We start from the raw sequence: 17236 nt of genomic DNA, 5'->3' as shown, positions 1-17236 counted from the left end.
CGCTGGACTAGTGGCTGCCCCACTGCTCCTAAGTAGTTAAAGGAACACGCCAACATTTGGGGTAATTAGCTTACCGTCTTCTCCAGAGAGAGACAAGAAGATAGATACCAGTTTCCTCTCTGTGTGTTCAGTAGAAAGCTATCTGGCTGCACGTTAGCCTAGCTTAGCACAATGAATGGTAGCCTATTTAGCCTAGGCATTGTCCAACTAACAGCTCTCCCAAAGGCTAACCGGTCATGTCCACTTCCATTCATTGTCAACCACGAGGAGCACCGCAACAAGATGGTCAAATAAATCCATGATTGCACCTTTAAGTCAGGACCTGTTCCCTTGTGTCACAGGGCACCACTGGTCCCGACCCCTCTACAGTATATGTGGACATGAAGTCACTCCGCCATGACAGGTAAGAACACACACACACACACACACACACACACACACACACACACACTGACCACTTTAACATGCTGATGTATGTTTGTAAAGTCAAGAGATATAATGTATTATTCTGTGTGTGTGTGCGTGTGCGTGTGTGTGTGTGTGTGCGTGCGTTGCAGAGTAAGGCTGGTAGAGAGGGGAGCACCACAGAGTCTTCCTCTCATGGAGTCTGGAAAGGTGACCTTTTTTCACTTGGATTCATACAATATACACTTAAATCACAGTTAAATGTCTCCTTAAATGTATTATACTTTTTTTATTGACCATATCTCTCTCTTTCTCTCGCTCTTTTTCTTTCCCTCTCTCTCTTTCATTATCTCTCTCTCACTCGCTCTCTTTCTTTATTTATCTCTCTTTCGTTCTTTCTTTCTCTCTCTCTTTCTGTCTCTTTCTTTGTCTATTTGTCTCTCTGTCTCTCTCCCTGTATCTCTCTCCCTGTATCTCTCTCTCTCTGTCCTTCTCTCTGTCTCTCTCTCTCTCCCTGTATCTCTCTCTGTGTCTCTCTCTCTGTGTCTCTCTGCTCTCTCTCTCTGTCTCTCGCTCTCTCTCTGTCTCTCTCTCTCTTTCTGTCTCTCTCTCTCTCTCTCTCTCTCTCTCTCTCTCTCTCTCTCTCTCTCTCTCTCTCTCTCTCTCTCTCTCTCTCTCTCTCTCTCTCTCTCTCTCTCTCTCTCTCTCTCTCTATCTAGATCCTGCCAGGTGTCAGAGTGATAATAGTGAACCCAGAGACCAGAGGCCCGCTGGGTGATTCCCATCTAGGAGAGGTGAGCGGACGATAACAATAGAGTGACCTCTGAGGCCGATACTCATGTCAGGTCACTATGCAGGTCTGGAAAGGGTGGAATGGTATGAAAAATGTATTTGATAATTTCCGGGTGTTGAAAGGTTTCTCTAAAAGTCTGAGAAAAGGATGTGTTTGTGTGCGTGTGCGTGTGTGTTTGTGTCTCTCTGTTAGATCTGGGTGAACAGTCCACACAGTGCCAGTGGTTACTACACTATCTATGGGGAGGAGAGTCTACAAGCCGACCACTTCAACACCAAGCTCAGCTTCGGGGACCCCCAGACCTTGTGGGCCAGGACGGGGTACCTGGGCTTCGTGAAGAGGACAGAGCTGCTGGATGCTGCCGGGGGTGAGTGGGAGAGAGAGAGAGAGATGGAGAGAGCTCGGGTTTCTTGGTTACGTGGCATAATATGCCCCCCCCCCCCCCTTTATCCTCCCCAGCCCTCCCCAATTCACCTAAAACCATCCCCCCTCCTAGCTCAATCCCTTTGTCTCCCCTGATCAATCTTTCACCTACCCCCTCCTCCTCCTCCTAACTCACCCCTCCTCCCTCGTTCACTCCCCCAACCCAATCTTTGTTGTGATTGGAGGATCATAGAAAGAGTGTGGAGTTTGAGGCCAATTGTCTTGATAATTAGCTCTCAGCATTGATGATCAATTAGCCTACCTCCTTTCTCCCTGACCTGATTTGTGCAATTTAGAGACTCTCTTCGCTATTAGAAATTAACAAGGCATGTTAATCATATCACATGCTTAGAGAGAGGAGTGTTAGGGCGTTTTCACATTAGGAACGGTTGCCTCCGTTCCGTTCCCGAGAACGATAGTCCCCCCTCCCCACTCCCCTGCTGTGGCACTGCCACAGACGTGCTATAGCTGGCGCTTCAACCCTTCTTTGCTCTCGGAGAAAGCATTTCGGGATCAAACGAGATAGAATAGAATAGAGTAGATAGAAGAATAGAAATACTTTATTCATCCCGAGGGAAATTTGGCACTACAAATCGCTCACAGTAACCAGTAAACATTTAGGTAGACAAAAACAATGAGATCTCGACTCATTGAGTTTATGGAAACGAATGATGAGTTTTCATTATGAATTGAAAATGGGGGACCCTGATGTAAACAAGACGAAAGTCTTTCTCTGGTCTGCATCCCCTTAACAATTGTGTGTATTGAGCCGTACTGTATTGTATCCATTCTACAATCTGTTAAATAAAGTTTTCAATCGGGCGGCCGGGTAGCGCAGCGGACTAAGCGTCTGTCTACCACCGCAGAGACAGTGGGATCGAATCCAACTGCCAGCGGTACCTCCGGCTTGGTCGGCCGTCCATACTGACACAATTGGCAGTGTCAGTGGGTGGGAAACCCGGCGAGGGTGGGTCCTGGTCGTTGTAAACAGCGACTCCTACAGTTCGGTCGGGGCGCCTGCACAGCAAGGGAAGGATCTGGGTGAGGTAGTGTGACCCTTCCACACGTTACACTCTCCCAGTGAGAGTCCGCGCTGCCAGGTGAAAAGAAGCGGTGGGCTGGGTACACATGTGTCGGAGGGAGCATGTGATAGTCTCCGCCCTCCCGGACTGACGGTAGGGGGTAGAGTGCGCAACGACCAGGAAGGGGATTGGGAATTGGCATGACAACTAACATTGGGATGGGAGAAAAACGGAAAAAGAAGGGGGGAAAAGATAATACAAAAAAAATTATAATAATAAAGTTTTCAATCAATCAATCAATGATACCGGTGATGTCTCTGACGCTACATTGTGGGAGTCTGTTAAGGTGGTATTGAGAGGGCACATTATATCTTATGAAGCCTCTGAAAATAGAGAAAGACGTAAGCGCTTGGCTGAAATTGAAACACAGCTTCCCTCGTTGGAGCAGGTTTACAGACTCTCACAATCTCAAACGGACCTAAATAATATAAAAAAAATTGAAGTATGAATACAACTCTATTCTGGGCAAGCAGGTTAGCACCCTCCTCCTTAAACTCAGACAGAAGCACTTGTTACAGCAAGCCTCTTCCGTGTTTTGGTACAGTTGTGTCCACACTTGAATCGTTCCGTGCCCGGGGACGCCTGAATCGTTCCCCAGACCACCTTTTCAAGTGGTCCCAGTGACGGAACAGTTATCTGCTCCTGGGGACGGAATGCAGCGTTCTCACTACACTACTTTTGGGCCGATCGTGCTCGGAAACGGCCCGGGATGCCTAGTGTGAAAGCACCATAACACACACTGTGTCCGACTGGGTAACTGTACTTGTGCTGTATGATGACAATACATTTTAATCCAATCTAATCTAACTATGACTTTGTTGTGGCCGTTACGGGCTTTGAAAGAAGACGTCTGTAAAAATATATTTTCTTTGTGTACATGTGCACTTCATCTCTGCACTCTCTCTCTCTCTTTCTTTCTTTCTTTCTCTGTTTCTCTCTCTTTCGTTCTTTCTTTCTCTCTCTCTTTCTGTCTCTTTCTTTTTCTTTCTTCTCTTTTTTTCTCTCTCTGTCTCTTTCTTTCTCTTTCTCAGCATTGATGATCAATTAGCCTACCTCCTTTCTTCCTGATATGATTTGTGCAATTCACAGACTCTTCTTTTTTCCGTGTGCGTGTGCCCTTCATCTCCGCGCTCAGATCGCCATGACGCCCTCTTCGTGGTGGGGGCCCTGGACGAGACACTGGAGCTGAGGGGCCTGCGTTACCACCCCATCGACATCGAGACCTCTGTGTCCCGCGCCCATCGCAGCATCGCAGAGAGGTCAGCATGCCACCCACACACTAGGGCTGGGCAATTAATCGGAAAAAAATCGCGATCTCGATTTATAGACCTATGCAATCTCATTTCTAAGTTATGACGATATCTTTTTTTATTAAAAAAAGAAATTATCCATACTTTTTTTTTTATCCACTTTTTCTCCCATTTTTCAATTTTTCTCCCATCCCAATTTCGTATCATCCAATTCAACCCTCCCCTGTCTCGAACGCTGTTTCATGCCTCCCACAAGCCGGCTGTAATGTGGACGAAGCCATACATTGCACGAGTCCCCTCCGGTACTCGAGGTAGCAGCCATCGCATCTTTTCACCTGCGCAGCGCGATCTTTCAGCGTCAGGGGTCTGCGCTTTGGAGGGACGCCGCCCCCGTCGCTTCCTGATTCTACTGCGCAGGCGCACCAACCGACCTGTAGGAGTCGCTGTCCACAACGTCCGATCCCCACCCATCAGTTTCCCACCCCCTAATACTGCCAATGTGTATTAGTACGGACGACCAGCTAAACTGAAAGCAATGTGGAGCGCTGGGATCGAACCCAGCGTCTCCAGCATTGGAGGTGAGCGCCTTGCCCACTGCACCACCCAGCCGCCCAGAAATTATCCATACTTACGTGAGACACGTACCCACATACACATATCTGAGACACACATTCATACATGTTCTCACGCACACCTACATATATTTGAGACGCATCCTCTCACATGCACTATGGAGAAAGATGGCATCCCGATAGAAGATGCAGCACATACCTGCTCGCAGGTAGATCGGTCTACATGTAACGTATGTGCATCAGGGATATATATGCACAATGTATAGTAATGTTTTTTTTTTGTAAGTGCTTTTTTAATTTCCATGTCAGTTGTTAATGTGTTTGTATGAGTCTTTTGTATGTTTTGTATGATGTTACGAAAAAGAAAAAGACAAATCTTGGATGTTGCATATTATGCTGTGGAAAGATGTTTTGTGGATATTGGAAAGATTTGTGCAAAAATATCAATAAAAAAAAAAAAATTATTATATAAATCTTTTTTTTACTTTTTACTTTACTTTTTAAATGATTTTATTGAAAAAATAAGAATCGTGAGAGAATCGTGATCTCATGATTCACATTTTAGCAAGAATCGCCCATCCCTACCACACACCCTCTTCCACAGCTAACGTGCTGCACTGATATGACTACTTTCATTACCAGGGGGTACGGTACACCCAGTGGTGCAGTCGTGGTCACACGCGGTTACACGGCGTGTTACCAGATCACTGAGGCAGAAGTACGCGCGATCGCGCACGGATGTGTACTCGCGTGTACGCGCACACAAAAATGCGCTGTATCCATTCGTTGTGACTAAGTACCCGGCCACCGTTTTACATAACAAAAAGCGCAGGTAGACTAAGGCTGAGGTTAGACTAGTGTATTCCTGGCGTTTTTTTATACGTTTTTGACGACGTATCATGTCCTATCTACACAGAAACGCGTTTTTTGGCGTTTTTTTGTGGATACGGCTGAAACGCAAAATTGTGTTTGCGTTTGGAGATACGCAAAAAAAACGCCAGGAATACAGCGTGTAGTCAGCACGGAGCAGTTGTTGCGAAAACGCCCATGCGCAGTAGATACCATCTGCGTGCCCTTCCTGTGTACAGTGTGTGTGTTTGGGACAGAGCTCCGTGTCCCAAATAGCTTCAGCTACCATGTGTTGTCAAGTTATTGTTATAAGGACCCCAGTCCAAGCTACAACAGTCTGCATTCCCTTAACAATTGTTTGTATGAGCCGTATTGTATTGTACCCATATGCAATATGTTAAATAAAGTTTACATCCATTCATTCTGCTAGCATTACCGATTGCATGAGCTGGCTAACGTGAGCTATCAGGATTCAGACCCTGTTAGCTCAGAGTTCCTCTTTCAACTTAACAAGCATTAAACAAAATGGCCCAGTCATCTATTCACCTTTGTTTAATACACACAGCGTTGTCTCTAATGTTATCTAACTACTGATAGCTCGCGATATCATCAGTTTCGTGCTGGCTAAGTAGCGTGAGCTAACGTTAGCTTCTAGCCACAATGCTATATTGTTATAATGGCATACTCCATTGACGTTAGCATGCAGCTAACAATGCTACCGATCGTTTTTAGACTAAACTATCTGCTCTTGGTGGTCACTTGTGTTGATGTTAGTTTTGTTTCATCAACAAATGACAGGCAGAACACACAGTGAATGTATCCGTTTTGTTTATTGCACTTTTATTAGGCTTTGCTGAAAAAAGAATTGCTGCATTGAGTGAGCAAGCAAGATGGTGGCGCGGCATAGGCGCCTGCCTTATTGACATTTCTTTGCTGGAGCTTCCACCAGGAAGTGTATTGGCACATTCGTTCTGATTGGTTGAAATTGCCTTCATGTTTGCCACCTACTGCCACCTACTGCTTTGGCAGTGTACTACATCAGTGTGCTTGGCTGACAAAAACGAAAAAAAAACGAAAGTGTGACTCAGGCGCACGACGTCGCGGCGATACGCATAAGAAAACAATACGAAGATGATACGAAAGGTGTAACCTCTGCCTAAGTGTCTGGGTGTTGGCTATCTGAATGCATCTCCCCCTTCATTCTGTGTGACACAGGCAGTGGAGGTGAATACTAATGTGGCTCGGAATTCGTGATGGGGGTCTACCTGCTGTGCTGCGCGCCAGCTTTCCACGCGCACATTCACACAAATAGAGAGCAAGAAGAGCTTGTATGATAGAAAGATTGCACTTGCGTATATGCGCTTGTGTGTGTGTGTGTGTGTGTGCGTGTGTGTGTGCGTGCGTGTGTGTGTATAAATCAGTTCACGCGCGCGCGTGCACGTGGCGTGGCGTGTTACCAGTTCCCATATTACGACTGCACCACTGGGTACACCTCTGGTGGGCGAGGATGTGGTGTTGTTGTCCATCTAACGGCCAAACTCCAGCACATCACTTGGACCGCATAACTAGCCGAGACGATGATTGAAATATGGTGGTTTTATTAGCAGAAGTTTTACCTTAATGTAATTATAAATAGTCCATATGATGAATATTATGTATTATTTCATTTTTTTCATTTCATTTCAACCTTTATTTAAAATCGTCCTCCTTTAACAATACTGTTGATCAACATTTTACTATTATTCCTTGTTTTATGAAAGAAGATAAAGGTATATAAACTAATCTTATTGGTAAATGGTGCATTTATATAGCTCTTTTATCCAAAGCGCTTTACAACTTTGTTCCTCACATTCACCCATTCACTCACACATTCACACACCGACGGGCAGAGGCGACCATGCAAGAAGCACTAAATGTTTTATGAAAGAAGATAAAGGGTATATAAACTAATGGTCTTATTCTTAGTATCATCATCATCATCATCATCATCATGATGTCCTATCAGTGAAGGGTGGCAAGTTTTTCCACAGTCTGCCACCTAAAATCTGAGAATGCCCCACGCTCAGCACCTTTAAAACACAACTAAAGCAGCGGCTGGTGACAAACCAAACCTGCACACTCAAAGCAGTATGTTTTAAATATAGCAGTGAATTAATTACTGTGATATTATGTATTTTATATAGGGCTGCACGATTTTGGGAAATAATCTAATTGCGATTTTTCGGACAGATATTGCGATTGCGATTAAATTTGCGATTATAATTAAAAAAAAAATAAGCAGCCCCACAGAGATTTATTGTAAAATCGGCTTGCATCTGGCCTATGCGGTGGGTTTTTTCGGGACACCGAGCCTGACATTTTTTCTTTTTACCTGGGAATTGATACGGTACCCAACGGTACCTGTTTTTCTGTACTTTACTCTCCCTCTCTGAAGTCTAAACTTCACAACACACAATCGAAAACCCCTTACCTCCCTCTCCCAAACCGATCTTGTATCTCAATGGGACTTCCTGGTTAAACAAAAAAAAAATTGCGATTATTATATATTTTTTTTATTTGATAATTGCATCATTCCAAATCGCGATTTCGATTTTAAATCGATTAATCGTGCAGCCCTAATTTTATATTATATATAGTTCTGTCAGGTGATTAATTTTTTTTTATCTAATTAATTACAGGATTTGTAATTAATTAATCTAATTAATCGCATTTTAATCGCATAACCATTTTAGGCCTGATATTCTATATTCTATAATCATATTTTAAATTTCATGTGTCCGGATGGCAGAATTCAGTACTGTATCTACAAAACCTTCTGTTTAATCATTTATATGTATATGTTGTGTCTGTCCACTATGTTTGTTAATTGTCATCTCCCCCCCCTATGTAAAGCGACCTTGGGTCTTCTGAAAGGCGCTATATAAAATGAAGTTATTATTATTATTATTATTATTATTATTATTATTATTATTATTATTATTATTATTATTATTATTATTATTATTATTATTATTATTATTATTATTATCTTCCATTTATTCATTTGCTTAGATTTTTCAGGTCTGGTCAATTTTAGCATGCTGTTTATTCACAGTCAAAGATAAAAAAAAAATTATTGATATTCTCATTTGGTTCATTACAATTTACTCAAGCCTAGTAACAGACACAGTATTTCTGACACTGGGAATACATTCCCTGAGATCCATAGATGTCCCTAGAATCAAGAACCAAGAACATGCAAATGGACCATATTAAAAAAATAAGTCTGTAAATGTGTATTCTACGTTCTTATGGAATGAATGAGATAAAAAAAAATATAAAAAAATTAAAATAAAGAATTAAAATAATTTTTGCACTCGCCACCAGTGTGGAGACGCTAGGATTCGCGTGTTCGAATCCAGCTCTCCACATTGTTTTCAGTTTAGCTGGTCGTCCGCAGTAATACACATTGGCCGTATTACGGGGAGGGAAAACTGAAGGGTGGGGATCGAACGTTGTGAACAAGCGACTCCTACAAGTCGGTTGGTGCGCCTGCGCAGTAGAATCAGGAAGTGTCGGGGGCAGCGTGAGCCTCCCACGCGTTACTCCTCGACACTGAGAGATCGAGCTGCGCAGGTGAAAAGATGCGACTGCTGTTACCTCAAGTACCGGAGGGGACTTGTGCTATGTATGACTTAGTCCACATTGCAGCCGGCTTGTGGGAGGCAAGAAACAGCGTTCGTGACAGGGGAGGGTTGAATTGGATGATACGAAATTGGGATGGGAGAAAATATAGAAAAATGGGAGAAAAAGTGGATAAAAAAAAAATTTTAAATAATTTTTATTAATTAATTTTGAGTTAATTTTCATAACGCGATAATTTGCTGTGTAATTAATTAATCTAATTAACGCGATAAACTGATAGCCCAAATTATATATTAACGTATTATTGTGATTTGTTGTACACATGTATTGGTACTACTGTCATTGTTATAATCAAATGTTTGTTTAGATGTTTTTATGATTCCAGGACAACAGATGGAAACTAGCCTTGGTTATAATCTGGCTTGTTTACAAGCTTTTTTTGTAATACATTGTTGTAATATATTGGAGTTTTGATCATTAACTTGCACTGTCCTTAAAGTGCAGACATATAAAATGAGCATAAAATAGATAGCAGCAAAATAGACAGGTCAAGGTAAGGCAAGCCATAGAGCATAAAATCACATCGTTTTTCACATTTGGATCTAACATCCCAACAGGCCACCTTGTTTATGGTTTGATTGAGTTTTAGTAGAATAGAAAAGACATGAATGATGATGCAATAGTGCAGTGCAATAAAATAGTTAAATAAAATAAAATAGCCCTCATTTACAGTACAATAATCACAGTGTTGAACAGTGTACCCACTCACTATGAATTGAGAATGGGGGACCCTGATGTAAACAAGACAAACGTCTTTCTCTGGTCTGCATTGTGTGTATTGAGCCGTACTGTATTGTACCCATTCTGCAATCTGTTAAATAAAGTTTTCATTAATTCATTCATTCATTCATTCACACCCTGCCTCTCCCCGACAGTGCGGTGTTCACATGGACCAACCTGCTGGTGGTGGTGTCGGAGCTGTGTGGCTCCGAGCAGGACGCCCTGGACCTGGTGCCGCTGGTCACCAACGTGGTCCTGGAAGAGCACCACCTCATCGTGGGCGTGGTGGTCATCGTGGACCCGGGCGTCATCCCCATCAACTCCCGGGGGGAGAAGCAGCGCATGCACCTCCGCGACTCCTTCCTCGCCGACCAGCTGGACCCCATCTACGTGGCTTACAACATGTGAGGGGGAGGGTGTCGGTGTCGGACGGGGGTTCCTACATGGGTCAGGGAGGTGTAGAGGAATATTGAGGGTTTATGTTGACATTTCCCAGGTCTTTCGAAAAAAAGAGGAAGTTGGGAGCGAGATAAAAGAAAATATCAGGAGGAAAGTGGGTGATATTCATCACTGCAAGCTGCTCCTGAGACACTGTATATACCTGCATCAGTACTCAGTACTATTATGAGCCTAGAATCAAGGGTATAAAACAACGGGCAATAGATCTGCTATGACTAAAACTGAAGGTCTGGGGGTTAAAAGGTATTGAAAATGTAAAATGTGTAGGAACCCCGGTCGGACTGAGCTGGGCTGGACTCGGCTGGTTATTAGAGGGGGGGGGGTCTCGCTACCGGAGCATCATCTGGGATCTGGACTCTGGGATCTACAGATAAGCGTGGATTGTGTTTGACAAAATACAGGACCTGCTGTGAACCAAGAACACCTGACCCTTAGAGACATATTGGCCTCCTCGCGTCCGGGACCGGGACTTGTTGTTGTGTTCGGAAGACGTTCACTGTGTTTTGAAGATGCTTCTTTACCAAGCTGGACACAGCCAACTACATTTAACATGTCAAGACCAGTCCACTGAACTGGAACTGAGAAGTCCTGATTTCATTCTCCCCATCTCTCTCTCTCTCTCTCTCTCTCTCTCTCTCTCTCTCTCTCTCTCTCTCTCTCTCTCTCTCTCTCTCTCTCTCTCTCTCTCTCTCTCTCTCTCTCTCTCTCTCTCTCTCTCTCTCTCTCTCTCTCTCTCTCTCTCTCTCTCTCTCTCTCTCTCTCTCTCTCTCTCTCTCTTGTTTGAGCGGGAAACAGCAGGTGTAGGAGACAGTCCTAATGGCATTTCATGGTGATCTGTGTGGTTGAGGTATAGGCTTGGTGCAGGGGGAAATAATATGAACTGTAGTCAACGGTGAGAGACAAATAATTGTTTGATCCTGTTTGAATTGTGCCATGAACACATGATGATGTTTGTCGAACGTGTAATTATCAGCGAGCTAACGTTACGTTATAGCATCAAAAAGCTATCGCTAATGTTAGCTAACATTAGCTAACTTGCTGGTCAATCAACTCCAATCGCCATTGACTTCCAAACAGATTTTCTTTCCAAAATAGGATACCATGGTGGTTAGCAGAAAGAGAGGGACTTTGCCTCTCTATAAAAGGTAATACAGTATAAATCTGTAGTTACTTCACGCCAAAACCCCTCTAGATAATTCCTGTTTCTCCCTTGGAATTTTTAGTCAAAGAAAGGAGTCACATAGCCTGAACAATCTCTACGTTGTTCAAACGAAACCACACAAATAACATGTGGTCACTCGACGTCCGTTCTCATTGAGGCCATGGTTACACTGGGGGAAAACAGCAACGTTGTATTTTCGAATGATTTCGTTTGCATGTCCAAGTTAAAAGGCAACAGCGTTTTAGCTGGCATTTCGTTCTCCTAGCGGCAACGCTCAAAGGGGGTTTTCGTTCTCAAAGTCCCTTGGAACGGTGGCATGTAAACTTGCGCGAGCCAGAGACGGAGCCGTTCACGTCCAACACCCATGCGCACTAGACACCGACGCATAGTGATCGAGTGTTCGTTCGGACGTCTGAAGGCGCGCTTTGCGATGCCCGGAGAGCTATGGACATAAACACAGAGGACCTGCCTACTGTGATCTACGCTTGCTTTGTTCTGCACAATTTCTGCGAAGTTCACATGCACACACACGCGCTGTCTGAACGAGGAGCGGGGCTCTGCTGTGCTTTTACACACACTCGCGACACGCGAGGACAAACGAGGCACACACACGCGCGCTCTGTGCTCTCTCTCTCTGTCTGGCTTGTGCACGCGACAAATACCTCCCGCACATACAGGAGACAAACGACGTCTAACCTGACTGCCATAACGCAACGTTCTGAAAAGTGAAAATGAAACGTTATTGTTTTCCTTTAGTGTAACCGCAGCCTGAGTGAGTGTGATAAAAGTGAGAGGGAATATGAAGAAGAGAGAAGGAAAAAAGACACTAATACTAACACAACCAAACACTGTTGATGTACAGTGACTAGAAAGCTTACATTGTCTTACTGAAGCCAAATATACATTCAAAACTTTCTAAATTATCCTTTATTCCTTGCCTTATAGAACCTTAGTCATACATTCCTATCTTTGTTTCAACCCATTCCCTGTTGGCTTTGAAATCACGGCAGATATCCAGAGGGATAGAGACGACAAGAGGACAGAGGCGATATGATGTACTGTACTCGCAAAGGCCTCTCTGTATTTTAGATATACTGTATGTCACTGTATAGCTATTTTTAAATTGTATATAAATGTATAAACAATCAAATCTCTCACCCGAAGGTTTCCAGATAACTAACCTAGCTGTAAGCCGATGGCGGTAGTGGAAAAGAACATTGTAAATAAGATTTTAACAGTTTTAACAAGTAGAGTTATCTTTAATTCATTAAAAATAAAATAATAATAAAGGTATAATTAGTAAAGATAATCTGTAATTATAATCTTGCACTTTCTCTAAAATGGTCTATTTTTATGATACAAAGGATGCATTATTTCTCATGGTTCAGGAATATATATTATCCTGAGGGATCCTACTTGAGGAGCTCATAGTTTACCAGGACGGGGGCCGTCGGGATGAACTTCCTTATTGAGGAGCTCATCGTTTACCAGGACGGGGGCCGTCGGGATGAACTTCCTTATTGAGGAGCTCATCGTTTACCAGGATGGGGGCCGTCGGGATGAACTTCCTACTTGAGGAGCTCATAGTTTACCAGGACGGGGGCCATCAGGATGAAACTCCTTCTTGAGGAGCTCAAAGTTTACCAGGACGGGGGCGTCAGAATTAAACTCCTTCTTGAGGAGCTCAAAGTTTACTAGGACGGGGGCCATCAGGATGAAACTCCTACTTGAGGAGCTCATTAGAGTTTATCAGGACGGGGACTGTCAAGATTAAACTCCCAAATCGTTTCCTACAAAAATGAACTATAGTATTCCTGTGGGTTTTTTCGTACACACTATAGAGATTTACCACAGAAATACTATAGTGATTTATAGTATTCATGTTTTTTTTTGTGCACACTATAGATTTACCATATAAATACTACACTCGTATGGTTTACCACCATATTTTATTTTTTTACAGTGATAGATACGATTTCTATAGTAATGTGTAAAACACAGAAATACTATAGTTTTACTATAGTTCATTTTTGTAATGGGACAGAAAAGATTTGAATTGTTTATGATAGTGGTTTAGGAGAATGCTAAAAACCAATATGATGACTGTTTTCACTCTACCAGGTTATTTTTTAAAACAATTAAATCATTGACCTGCTACTAGATTTAGTTTGATGTATGCAAATTGAATTTGCAACACAAAACAGTTATTCCCCTCTTAGCTTTTGTACATCATAGAATGCAATTATTTTGAACAAATGGCACTTACCGTTTTCTGTCCACAGTCACAGTTCTGAGTTGTTTATTTTGTCTTTGTGCAATTTTGTAATACATTAATTTGAACACTACAAAAAGAAACAGCTGTAATAAAATAGAATCAATTTGTTGTGTTTCTGAAACCTTTACGGACCTCTTCTCCATTAAACCGCTCTAGAAATGGAGTTATTTTCTATGTTGAATCACTGGAACAATTTGCCTTTGTAAATGCAATTGCAAACCTGAGCCAATAGCATTGCTTGAATTTATGAAATAAAGAAAAGATCATCTAAATTGTCCTTGATTGACAATTACAAGTAATTCATTGCAGGCATAAGTGAAGGTAAAAAAAAAAAGTATCACTTAAGTTTTTGTAAAGTTCCTCCCACATCTCTCCCACAAATAGTATGAAATTGGGAGATTTTACATTAAGATGTTTTCACAAATTGATTTCATATGCTCCCTGAAATTCTGTGCTTACCATGTGCTCCTTGCAATAATTTATAGGTTCATTGTAGTGGATTAGTTGTCTATGATGAACCATTGCTATTAACATGTAAATAAATTGTTGTTATTTTGCTTTTTTGGGGGAGGGTCGCTCTCCTTCCCGTGAATATGAGGGGGCGTTAATCGTGTTCTGTTCCAATGTAACCTTCAGTCATGCCAAACTCCCGTATGTCTGATCGGAAGAGGTGTATTTTAAACGTGAACACGTGATAATATCTCCTTGTCCTGAGTTTGAACACGTGTTTTACTCAAGCTTCTACACGATCAAAGATGTGAGAGATATACGATTGTCCCCACTTCACAGCTCCAATAAATGTTTGAATGATTTTAGAGGTAAAATGGTCGACATCTGGTTTTTAATCTAGTCATTATATCCATTTAGAAAGGGGGAGGGGGTGACATCATATCCTAGCTTTGAGTATACATCCCACGTTCACAGTGGGATGTCTGCATGACTGAGACTAGCACGTGTAGAGCTTGAAGCACAAGTGGGAGGATTATTTCTTTTTTCATTTTATTTTCTTCTGGGGGGGAGTAAACTTCAGGGAAAGATGCTCTGATAACACAGGGAAGGACCAGACGGTCTCTTGGTGCAATCTGTGAATATTACTGGTGATATTGTTGTTTGAAGAACTCTCTTGTTATTAATGCAAACTTAACAAGTAAAAAGGGGGGGGGGGGTTACTGACAACTCCATGTCTAGCCTGCTCCACTAGGATGTTTTGTCTGTTTTACACTCTCTCCGTACAAGTTCTTACACACTATGCAAATCAAAAGACTGTGCGGTTTAATCTCAACGCTTGCACAGCCTGGTGACTATACATGATGATTACACATTTTGTAATAAATAGCTAGGGACAAAATATTGACTGATGAGTGAATAAAGCTTGACCAGTGGTGTATAAAATAAAAATACTGTTAATTATTCATCAAATAATCTGAATCATCTCTTTTGAGTTGTTCAATCAACGTTTATTTGTATGCACACTTTATGTTGTGTAAATTATTTGGCGAATTCCAAGAACGTTGTTAATGGGGGTGACCCACTGATGAATCCTTGATGTTTTGGAGGTATTTTAGTATATAATGAAGAAAATAAGACAGTAATCCCACCACCCTCCCCATCTCTTTCACTTTTTTTTGGTTTGGTTTCTGTTGGTTAGTTGTAATTGCTGTTTTATACTTTATGCAACAGTAATGCAAAAATAAACAGAACAATTTTATTCAATACGGTGTTCTTATTTTTTGTTGCCAGTTTAGGTAATAATGATGTAAGATTTGATTTAGATTTGATTGAAGTTTATTTCAAATATGCAACATAACAAACAAACATCAAGTACATTATAGCCTTAAGCCGTTCAAATAATAAATGTATATAAAAAATAAGAACAAACAAAAAAGTCAAACTCACATTTTTTGTGTGTCATTTACATATTTGAAAAGGAGTGGGAAGAAGCATACACTTATTTAATCCCACCCCTATTTACTCATCAGAACATACTATATTTTATTTACTAATTCATACATTACTAGACTTATATTAAAAATGAACTTAGTTTAACAATACATTTTTTAATAATACCTTATTAATATTTGCCAAACTGTATGTTACCCTGTAAAGTTCCTCTAGCCATTTTTTATACATATATACAACTATATACCTACATTATGCACATATACATACATACACATACATACTGCCAGTTATCAAACCCCTTCTTCATCTCTGTACCTCTGTAAAACCATTTGACTGTATTTTATTTTAAACTGTTTTATGTTTTGACATTGCTTTAACTCCACAACCAGACCGTTCCATAATTTTACTCCGCATATTGAAATACAAAGACTCTTCATGGTTGTTCGAAAACTGTAACTTTTTAAATGAAATGTTCCCCTTAAATTGTAATCCCCATCTTGCACGTTGAGAGAAAATGGTGGTTTTTTCAATGTATATTTGGTTATAAACTGATATAAAGAGACGCTTCAAGAGGGTAATATCATTATCATCACGGGATGATATTGACAGTGGAGAAGAAGCGGTGTCACAGCACACTGCCAGCGAGGTTGTTTGTTTTGTATTCCTCTGAGACATAACACTGATAGTGAGTGTCTCCCAGAGCGAGGGAGAGCGGTTCATTTGAATGAAACAGTAGAGACTGCATTTTAATGTGTGAAAGGTTAGCCGTCGTCATGACAGCACGTCGCATGACAACCAGGAGAGGGGCGGGGCCGTCGTTGCTACGACGAAGATCTATAAATCGAACGGTGTTTCCGGGTAGGGCAGACTAAAATCTGACTGAGACTAGGAGGGAAGGAACCAGGAGAGACTCTTCCTCCTCCACCACGGAGGGGGGGGAAGGGAGAATGCCACATCATCATTACAGTAGCTTCGGCTAACGCGAGGAGGGTTAGGCTAACGAACAGGCCTGAACACTATTGGACTGAATCACAAAAGGACGATAGACGAACACACCGAAAGATCATTAGAATAGACTCTTCAAGGACGATACAATTTGATAACATCTGACAACATCTGATTATGAGGTTCTGTTTATAGCAATAAAACAACGCTTTTCCTCATAAGGTATCTCACGGTGTCGAAGTGTCGAATTCTTACGGAGGTGGAGAATTAGTATGGTTTATGGATTGCACTAACGGGGGAGATAAGGATCTTATCAACCGGTATCGGAGACGTCAGGACCATTAAAAGTACACAACGCAGAGGAATTGGATGGAGAGCCAAACAGACGAAGACGTGATACTGGCCAGTTTGATCAGAATCTTACAGTTGGTGCCGTGACCCGGATTTGCAAGAGATTAAAACAACGGGAACAGTTGGTTGTTGATGACAGCCGGATTTGCAAGAGATAAGAACAACAGATAAAGACTTTTTCAATAATGGGGCGACAGTGGACAACAGTCATCAATGTGTGGGAGAATCATGATCGAAGCAAGGCCGGCCAGCCCTGGGAGAGAGCGGCGAGTTGAGCGGTCAGGAGGCGAACCAGCGCTGTAGGGGAAACAGCGCTCCGATCAAAAATGTGAGTTCACTGTGCACACGATTGTTTTGATCTTTT

The 17236-nt window shown here is 42.0% G+C and overlaps 1 protein-coding gene across 1 annotated transcript in view; it reads left to right on the top strand.

Annotated features, from left to right (window-relative positions):
- LOC311229697 (disco-interacting protein 2 homolog B-A-like) overlaps positions 1-15264 on the top strand; it is a 121118-nt gene extending 105854 nt beyond the window's left edge. The window contains 6 exon segments of the mRNA XM_084315772.1: positions 342-403; positions 558-615; positions 1125-1199; positions 1391-1565; positions 3839-3962; positions 9934-15264. Of these exon segments, the coding sequence (XP_084171898.1) occupies positions 342-403; positions 558-615; positions 1125-1199; positions 1391-1565; positions 3839-3962; positions 9934-10186 (747 nt within the window). The 3' untranslated portion in view covers positions 10187-15264.
- Positions 15265-17236: the final 1972 nt, after the last annotated feature.

The sequence above is a fragment of the Notolepis coatsorum genome (genome assembly GCF_963971535.1).
Source record: "Notolepis coatsorum genome assembly, chromosome: 6".
Lineage (NCBI taxonomy): Eukaryota > Metazoa > Chordata > Actinopteri > Aulopiformes > Paralepididae > Notolepis > Notolepis coatsorum.
Note: the sequence above shows the minus strand (reverse complement) of the source record. Positions and strands in the feature narration are given on the sequence as shown.